Genomic DNA, 9,558 nt, shown 5'->3' with positions numbered 1-9,558 from the left:
TTTTTATCGTTTAAAATTTTTTTTGTTTGATTAAAAAGTATTTATAATTTAATGTTATGAACGACATTATTTTTAAAATTGTCATGCAAATAACAAGTCTTAAGTTTAGAGTCTTAAAAACGTTTTTAATGAGGAAAATGACATTATCTCCACAAGTGATTTGAAAATAATAAGTCTTAATTATGAAATCACAAATATAGAATTCAGAATATCATTAATGTTTTTTAATGACAAAAATGATATCATTTTGACAAATGACAATATTTTGGTCTTTTTCCTGTCATTTTATATTTTCTATTTGGGTTTGGATCTTTGACAGAAATTATATAAATTAATAAGTTTGTAACCGAAAATAATAAGTTAAGTTTGTTGAAATAACAAACCTTTATTTAAAAAAATAACAAATTAAGGAAAGAAGCACATCATCTTCTTGTTGTTTTTTTTTTTTTAAACACCAAGAATCATATCCGACAATTCACATGGGACTAACAAGTCCTGATGGTGAAATCATAGGCATGAAGTTGGGGATTACCAATAACTTTTTTAATACAAAAAATAACATTATTTTTATATTCACCTGAAAATAACAAGTCCTAAATATAAAATGACAAGTATAAGGTTGAGATCACCAATTTTTTTTTAACATTATAATTTATACTTTTTGTTTAACTATTCTTTTTGTTAATTAAAAATACTTTTTATCATTTAAAAATATTTTTGCTTGATTAAAAATTATTTATATTTAATGTTATGAATGACATTATTTTTGAAATTGACATGCAAATAACAAGTCTTAAGTTTAGAGTTAGAAACGTTTTTAATCACCCTCCCCCTCTTAGTTTAACAGGTGGGGGTTGGTGAAAGATAGGCTTTGAGCCTTTGTATCCTCTTTTTTCTGTGGTATGATATTCAGTTATTCATTCAAAAAAAAAAAAGAAACGTTTTTAATGTAAAACATGACATTATTTTCACAAGTGGCTTAAAAATAATAAGTATTAATCGTGAAATCATAAGCATGAAATTAGAATACTATTAATATTTTTTAATGCCAAAAATAACATTTTTTTACAAATGAGAATGTTTTGATGTTTTCCCGTCATTTTATAATTCCTCTTTGAGGTTGGATCTCTAACGGAAATCATGTAAATTTAAGAATCCAAATCAGAATTTTGTATTTCCTCTTTTTGTTTAGATGAAAAAATTGACAAAGGTCCCAATTGGACCGCTCATTTCAACCGCGAACACGCCACGACACGACACCACGATACGCGGAAAAGCAGAGGAACTGTTGTTTACCATTTTTTTGGTTCGCGCGTGCTCATATGGGCGCGTCCGCACCTCGGGTTTCTACTGGCATCGGCTTTGGTAATGGCTCCTTGGAGTTACCTGCGAGGCTGCGACCGCGACAACACTCAATCTGTTGCGTCGTTTTAAGGATCAGAGTCCGCTGTAGGGTAAAGGCTTCAGCTTTCTTCTCTATCGGAAAATCCCATTTCGTTTTCTCCAAGTCTCTTTTTCCTTGGTATGTATTATCCTTTCCTGATTCGTCGTACCTTTTCGAGCCTCTTGGTCTAACTTTCTGGGTTTTCTTCTACATTTACGGGATTCCCAGTTTGAGTGTGGGTTATGTTTATAGCTTGATTTCTGTTCTTCGTAATTTCATCGAGCTACATTTTCTGAATTGGGCTTGCTTTCGTATTCCTTCCTTTTGTCTTGAAGATTTTCTTCCCCAAATATCGAGGTTTTTTAAGTCGATAGAGGGTGAGCACTTGCCATTAGGTTTCTGTTTCTTCTGTTCTTTCTGATTCCTCAGCTATGTGATTCTCGGCTGTTGTGCTTTACTTCAAAAATTCTTTCGTGCATTGCATGTGGCCCCCGTCTCCGATCAACGCAGCAATAGGATTTCTTCAAAGTGGGCATGTCAATTGGGTCTATACTTGCAATGTACCTTAGAATTTTTCTTCATGGGCTTATGGTGCTTTTCTGCCGGCTCTACTGCTGTGTTCTTGCACTAGTGACACCTTTCTGTCGTTATAAATGCTATTTGAAAGCACGATTGTGTTTATTTTTGTTTTGAAAAACTTCTCCGTTGACTAGTTCATCAAATACAATTGTCATAAAAATTCATCGCAGTAGTGGAACTGGAATAAAACAGTCTGAGTGGTTACTTGTTTTGATTATTTTCCGTTGGTGAAATTGGTTCTGGAATCATATATGACTTACCCGAACAAGAGAAAATAAAAGGAACTGAACTTGAGTACTCGAAGGGTGATTTTTGAACTTGACATGACAACATTTTGGCTTCCTAATAATTAAAAACGTGATATTTTCATTTTCATTTTCAACGGTTAAATTTCAAGTTTTATGGACTCATCGCTCTTCATTCATGTTGAATTGAATTCTTTGTGCCTATTGCAGATCTTTTCCTGTACTTTGTTGTGAGTTTCAACTTCACTAGAGGTATATATTGTATAACGACTGTTTAGATGTTATTTTCTTTCATTACTTCTTTTACTCCCCCTCTTTACAAAGCTCATGAACTGCCAAATGTAGCAGCTCTTGAAGGATAGAAAAGCGGAGACTTGCTGTAAAACAAAAAGAGACTGCTTCATGGGTGGGTCGAAAATACAATTTTGAGCGAATTGATGAAAATAAAGTAAGCTAACAATTTTTTACTTGAATCATTGGAGCCATTTAACTTGGGTCCTCATTAATTACTAAGTACACAAGTTAGTGTTTTAAATAACAAACTCGTTGCATAATAGTCCTCATGTCAAGTAGCTTAGAGATTCCAAGTGGACTAATGTGTGATGAGATTGTCATTTTCGAGGGCCAATCAGTGTGTTCACTAATTTTGGAGATTGAAGTTAAATACACTTGTCGATTTAGGGACCAAATTGCTAGTTTACTTTAAGTTCTTTTGCTATTAGTAAACATTGAGAGATCATGTTCTTTTGGTTGATCAGCTACTCAACGAAGCTACTCTGAAACCTGATTTTGAAAATGGAAGGAGCTTGTGGCCGGCAAAACCTTCTTAATTAACTATTTGAGTTCTGCATGAAATGGATGGGGCAAATAGATTATCTACCCATAAATTGGTACAGTGTCGGATATGTCATGATGAGGATGAAGACTCAAACATGGAGCCTCCCTGTTCTTGTAGAGGCAGTTTGAAGGTAAGAGTGCTTTGTAATTAAATACTTTTCCAGTGAAAGTCTTGAAAGGTGGTTGCACTGCTTTATATTTCATGTAAGATCTCATCATTTATATTTCTGTTACTGATTAATTTGTCAAGTTTCACACAAATTCCACAGCCAAAAGAATTTGCTGCGATTTCATAATTGTTGTAATGCTGTGCATTCTTCAAAATGAACATCTCCTTGAGCTTTAGCTCATTTCTCCCAATTTATTCTAGGTGTTGATCATAAAATTGTAAGCTTAGATGCCTTCAACAGTCAACTTATATTCATAATTTAATCAAGATATGCTTCTCTAAGGTATTCTTATTGTAATGTTATATATCTATTTATTGCCTCTTGACTGGTATGGTTTTAGAGTTTATCTGAACAAGATTCAATATTGGTGTTTAGGTGCTTGTTCCATCTGAGTTTCCTTTTCTTTTGATTATTGTAGTATGCACATCGAAAATGTGTTCAAAGATGGTGCAATGAGAAAGGTGATACTATCTGTGAGATTTGCCAACAGGTCTGTAATCAATGTATTTGCATGCTTGTTTTCTCATTGAAGTTATTCATAGTCATAAACACATGCTTTGTTTAAGCTCCTTCATTTGTCTGGGCTTCGGTAACTGTAGCAATTCAAGCCCGGTTATACAGCACCGCCTCCACTATTCCATTATGGTAATTCCCCATTGAATTTTAGGTAAAATCCTTTTTATCCATCATCATATTCATAGTCCTAGTTTCTATGTATTTTCTTTTCTTTGATCAATTGTCTTGGCATTGTCATCTCAGAGGTAACTGGGAGATATCCAGAAGGGATCTGCAAAATCATCAGTTCATAGATATGTTTGCTGCTGCTAATCGAGAACTCTCAGACACTGATGAGGAATACTCAGTACCCTCGACAGGGAGCCTGGTCTGCTTTCGCATTGTTGCAATTATTGTAATTTCCTTGTCTTCCTTGATGCCTCTTTTACGGGAAAGGATTGTCTTGCTGATTTGAGCCGATCTAGACTGTAAAAATTCATTCGAGCAGTCTATATTACATTTTTTTTATTTATTCCCCATACTCATTTGTGCAAGTTCACAATTAAAAGACTACTTCTATTCTCCATCCTCCTTCCTTTAAATGAAAGAGTATTTGAACTCTATGAATTTTTCCTTGAAACTAGAAAAACAGAATGAGTATTAGGATAACTTTCTAGATCACATTTTTGGTCCCTGAGCATTTGCATTACTTTTATGCAAATTATCAGATGAGAAAGGCATGTTTCTCATACCATACTAACCATGAGGTTGTTTCCTTATCCTTTTCAGTTTATCGCTCTTCTTGTTTTACGCCATACCCTTCCAATCATACTCAGTGGAGGAGGGGAATACTCGTTGACTATTTATATGGTAAAGGAAGATGGAGAGTATTTTCATTCGGATAATAAAAAGTTGACCAACTTCTGAGCCAGTCATTAATCTAAAAGAAAATCTTACTTTTATGGATTGCAGTTTCTGTTCATGAGAACAATCGCAGTACTTCTACCTGTATGTATAATGGTAAAGGTATTTACCATTATCCAAAGGAGACGATTCCAGGTTGGTTAATCTAACCTTTTTCTTATTAAGGTGGTAGACAAACACAATTCTTGAATGTGGTATTCAACTCCAGGGATGAACTGAAATAGAAATCTTTATTGATTCAAGGGAATTAATGCTTGATTTTGAAATTTCTATCACTGCTGACTCACTTCGGATCTTATGTAGTTCTAGAAGTATCTATGTCTGCTACACTGCTTACTCTAGAATAGAGAAAGAGAGAAGAAAAATGAGTGTAAAATGGAAGTGGAACCCAGACATAGGTATAATATTTTATAACCATGTTAGTTTGAGGATAATGATTCTCCCACATGTCAAGGGTTCAATGTGTGGTTACATGATTAAAGAAAACCCTTCGTGATTGGCCAAGGATTGTTGAGTAATTTTCTATATCTGAGTGAAAGGAAGGACCAAAAAAAAAAAGCTTTTCCGGTACATTTCTTGCACAAATATACAGCATTCCAGATTTGAATTTGATTCATAGGTTTATTCTCTCTGAGGCTAGATCTGTGCTTTCGTAACAGGATCAGTACTCCTCTATTCTGCAACATGAGGAGAGTGAGTTGGAACAGCCTCAGTCTCGTGTCATTCATATCTTGTAAAGGTCTCAAGGTAATATCTGCTATCACGTGGAGATATTGTTTTCGGTCCTCAATATAAGATTTACCCAATTTATTTGAATGGATTAAGAAAATTAATTAAATTAGTTATTTGTCAAAAATATGTGTTGATTTCCTTAAAGTATCTTCTTAAATCATTTGCATTGAAACTACGCATTGATGTAAACTGCTTTGACATGTGCAATCAATAGAGATAGTTTAAGAAAATAATGATAAGTATGGCAGACACAATGAATTGAGGTCTTATATTTAAGATTATATTTCAACTACTGCTTATAGTAAGGATCAAAGGTATCATATAGGCTGAGATGTTGAAAGATTTCTGCTTTCTGATCTTCACATTGAGAATTTGATTACTGTACTTAATTTGTGCTTTGTGATTTTTTTGTGAACATTGGATGAAGATATTGCTAATGATGAGAAGATGTGGATGGAGCAGACCAGCACAGTGAAGGGCACTCCTTGATCCGATGGTCACTTGGGGATTGATTATTCAATATTTCCATGATTATGATGGCGAACTAGGCAGGATGAATTGCAGGGTCAATTACTCAGTAGGCCGTCATTTCGATTAAATTATTTGATGTAATCAGAGACAACGGTTGTACATATGTAGATATAATGGGTGGGGCGGGAAACATATTAACAATGCCATATACTTTACTTCTCAAATGTTAAAATCATATAACATGTATTATTATATTGTTATTTTATTCTTTGCTTTTTTTCCCCCCGAAAATTTAGGTGCAAAGTCATTGCTGCGATAACTTATGTTTCCATAATTGAATTGACAGAATGGGAATTAATCAATCAAAGCCACATTTTATTCTTGTGAGTTTCTTGGCCCAGTTTCGAGTAGGTTTATTATTTTTTCGTTGACCTGAAAGAACAAGTTTACGTATGCAAATATTACTCCTCCGGTCCTTAATATAGGACCCAATTGTTGAGTTGGTTTTGATCCATAATATTTCTAAATTCCCCTATAGATATTCCCTCAACTATAATCAAGTAGAAGAGGGAGGGGGTATTAAAAAAGATGATTATTATGATATTTTAGGAAAAACATGTCACATTTTTTATAATTAATTAACTTATTTAACTTTCTTAATCCAATCAAATTAGTTAAATAGATCTTATATTAAGGACCGGAAGAGTATCATTCTTGCTTACAAGAGGTGTTTAGCCTGCTAGGGTAATGTTATTTTTATTTTTTACTTGTATAACTTGGCAACTTGCATGCATTTATACGTTGCATAATGATTTGAAAAATGAATAATAATGTAACTAGCTAGAAAATATTTACCCCCCATACAAAAGATTCGTTGCAATTAAGTACCATCTTGTTTGGCCAAAAAATTTGAGGTTACACTTCAAATCCAATTTCAAATGAAACAATTAACCCACTCAAGTTTTCAACATTTTCCACAATTTTTCAGATGAAAACAGAGAACCCCACAGATCAAGTACTTGCAACATCTATAAGAATCTACTGCTATTTTCAACGTGTTTCAGCATAACATTTTCTAACAAGCAATTATATACTTCATTTTTCAGCCAGAACCATTAAAGCTAAAATCCTACCCAAGATACAAACTTATATTCTCCTCAAGGATAACCATATTTCAACCTCTGTAATCTTCAGAAGATTGTGTCAATCAACTAAACACCGTGATAAGTACTTCAGGAAAACCATCCAAACAGGGAAATTTTATAACATCACGACCCAACGATTTAAGACAAACATAAGCAAGCAATACGAATTATATATGGTAACAGACACGCACGAGTCTCAGCCCCGCATGGGTCCACCAGAGTCGACTATAAAATGCAACAAATCAGAGTCCATATAGCAAGGCTCAACACATACATAGGGCCAACCAGACCCTTTATTTGAAACTGAAGACATAAGCAACAAAATAGAACCAAAGACAAACTAAGCACAACGCATTACTCTTCCTCTGACTCTGATTCTGCATTCTGAAGCCACTCGATGAATGGTTGAGCATTCTTCCATATCTTAGAGTCCTTGGAATCTCCCTTGAGCCCTTTCTGATACCATTGCACTATGTGCTCTTCTTCCAGCACATCAGCATCATAAAGTGCCTTCAGCACTAAGGCAACCTCCTTCAAAGCATTGGAACTGCCCTTGCAGCAGAAGTCCTCAACTGCATGGAGCAATAGCATCTGCGATCCTTCCTCCCCAGCAACAGCAGCAGCAAGGTAGCTCCTCTTTTTGACAACTTCCTTGGCGAATCCTTTCTCAATGCCGGAAAGAAGGGCCTCAAACAAAGCACTCATTTTTTCCTGAGAAGATGCAGAAAGGGATGCTAAATGGTGCTGAAGTTCCTTCGCAGATACACCTTTCTGCAAATCAGATTTGACTTCCTCAACAAGAGACCTGTATGACATTGAGGTCCCATTCTCAGACCCACCATTAACCTTGTTAGCTGCTTTTGCCTTCTTCTCTGGCTCTTCCGTAGAGAGCATAACCATATCAGCTGTCACAGCACTTAATTGTTCCTGGATGCGCTGGCGAGCAGCCTCCAGTGATGTATCTGTTTGCCACTGGACATCATGATCCTCTTCCTCTTCAACACGAGGTTCCTCATGAACCTGACCATGAGTAGGTGATGCACGGTCCTCATCAGAGCCAGTGGATTTCTTTTTTGATTTTGTAGTTCCATCCTTGGAAGAGGAAGAACCCTTCTTCTTACCCTCCTTTTTCAATTTTTTCAGTTCCTCATCAGCTGCTTCACCTTCTTTCAGTCTCTCCTTCTCAGCTCTCCTCATCGCCTTCTTGTCTTTGGACCCTTTCTTGGATTCAGGAGGATTCTTGATTATAAAGGTGGTCAGCTTGTCTCTCATGTCCACATCTGACACAAAGCCGCAAGCAGCACATTTTAGCTGGATCATTTGACTCTTGGTGATCATGATCTCCGTTTCAGGATTCCCACAACCATAACACTGAACATATTTCTTAATGAAGTTCTCCAGAAGACCAGCAAGTTTTGCAGTATCATGTGCCCCATTAACATGAGAAGTCCCAGCTTTCTCATCAAATTTGGATTGAGCTCCAAGCTCACAACCAAAATATTTGGTTGTGTAAGAAGCTGGCCTTGCCAAAGCCTTTGCAATATCAACCATATTAACTATGTTGGTTTTGATGCCATTGCCTCTGCCCTCGATTTTGGTAATCATTTTGGGCATCTTATATCTGTAGAAGGCATCATCACTGTTTCCAGCTCCAATGTTTTGCAAAGCCATGATGACTAGTGAAATTCACAAAAGATAACAGGATATCAAGAGCAGCAAATTGAGGAATTTGAAGGACAATAAGCAGCAGTGTCGGCCGTTAAGGCTGTGAGGACTTGGGAAGAAGACCCTCCTGTGACTATAGGAGGTTGCCAAGAGAAGCAACCACAGAACTCAGGGTATTCCTGATATGGCTCGAGATGCATGCAGCTGATTTTTCTAGGCAAGGGTCTGTACTTTTTCCTGGATAAAGGAAAATACTCTCCAAGCAACCCAACTGATCCCAAATAGATGATGGCCGAATCGGACATAAAAAAGCCTTCAATGCAACACCTTCAACTCAGGAATCTGCTAAACTTGCAGGAATCCTAAGTCAGAAACACAAGACTTATTATTTGGGTACATAAAATTATTTAAATGGCAACAAACCTCAAGTGAGAAACACCAACAATTCTTGCACTGTTAATAGCTCAATACAGAGGAAAGATACCGAAAAGAAGATAACAGGATAAGTACAAACAAGGACTAGTTTAAAACACAATCTTTCCACCCATCATATCCGGGGAAAGGCAATAAGATAATAATCGCATAAATTCTAAGGAACAGAGGTGTGTCAGAACTCACTAACCACATCTATAAAATGAATAAAAAAACGACGGAAGAGTCTAGATTCCCAGCAAGATTTACGGAAGTAGTTCGCCAAATCAAAATCAAAATATCTGGAAACCCTGAACTACACTCGGCTTACAGCATAAATCTATTTTATCCCGAACACATCAAGTCTGATTTCAATAAATGGCACCAATGGATTTTAAGAAAATGGGGTATCATCGCTATGCGAGCGAAAATAACCCCCAGACAAAAACTCACATTAAATCTGCACCGTGAAATAATATTGCAAAACCCAAAAACTGATT

General features: G+C 35.9%; 2 protein-coding genes across 8 annotated transcripts; one reads left to right on the top strand and one right to left on the bottom strand.

The window, feature by feature from the left end:
• Window positions 1-1,379: 1,379 nt before the first annotated feature.
• On the top strand, window positions 1,380-5,849 carry LOC114752776 (uncharacterized). Of its 7 annotated transcripts, none has more exons than XM_028941480.1 (11): window positions 1,380-1,522; window positions 2,419-2,460; window positions 2,557-2,614; window positions 2,967-3,176; window positions 3,634-3,705; window positions 3,815-3,882; window positions 3,975-4,125; window positions 4,500-4,580; window positions 4,683-4,769; window positions 5,294-5,381; window positions 5,829-5,849. In XM_028941480.1, the coding sequence occupies exons 4-10, from the start codon at window positions 3,063-3,065 to the stop codon at window positions 5,369-5,371; spliced, it is 651 nt and encodes a 216-aa protein (XP_028797313.1). In that variant the 5' UTR covers window positions 1,380-1,522; window positions 2,419-2,460; window positions 2,557-2,614; window positions 2,967-3,062; the 3' UTR covers window positions 5,372-5,381; window positions 5,829-5,849. The 7 variants fall into 7 exon arrangements, with proteins under 7 accessions (XP_028797313.1, XP_028797309.1, XP_028797314.1 ...); XM_028941476.1 differs by having other exon boundaries at window positions 2,557-2,656; XM_028941481.1 differs by having other exon boundaries at window positions 2,554-2,614.
• A 1,164-nt stretch (window positions 5,850-7,013) lies between these two features.
• Window positions 7,014-9,009, bottom strand: LOC114752775 (eukaryotic translation initiation factor 5). Its single transcript, XM_028941474.1, has one exon. It carries the CDS (start codon window positions 8,651-8,653, stop codon window positions 7,337-7,339), a length of 1,317 nt encoding a protein of 438 aa, XP_028797307.1. The 5' UTR covers window positions 8,654-9,009; the 3' UTR covers window positions 7,014-7,336.
• Between the last annotated feature and the right edge of the window lie 549 nt (window positions 9,010-9,558).

Source organism: Neltuma alba, unplaced genomic scaffold, assembly GCF_004799145.2.
Source record: "Neltuma alba isolate B1F8T4 unplaced genomic scaffold, ASM479914v2 tig00007538_pilon, whole genome shotgun sequence".
NCBI lineage: Eukaryota > Viridiplantae > Streptophyta > Magnoliopsida > Fabales > Fabaceae > Neltuma > Neltuma alba.
Note: the sequence above shows the minus strand (reverse complement) of the source record. Positions and strands in the feature narration are given on the sequence as shown.

Coding starts and splice junctions, on each gene's coding strand:
- LOC114752776 (XM_028941482.1), top strand. CDS start 3,063: ATGGATGGGGCAAATAGATTATCTACCCATAAATTGGTACAGTGTCGG. Junction 3,177..3,633: donor CTTGTAGAGGCAGTTTGAAG/GTAAGAGTGCTT, acceptor TGATTATTGTAG/TATGCACATCGAAAATGTGT. Junction 3,883..3,974: donor AATTCCCCATTGAATTTTAG/GTAAAATCCTTT, acceptor TTGTCATCTCAG/AGGTAACTGGGAGATATCCA.
- LOC114752775 (XM_028941474.1), bottom strand. CDS start 8,653: ATGGCTTTGCAAAACATTGGAGCTGGAAACAGTGATGATGCCTTCTAC.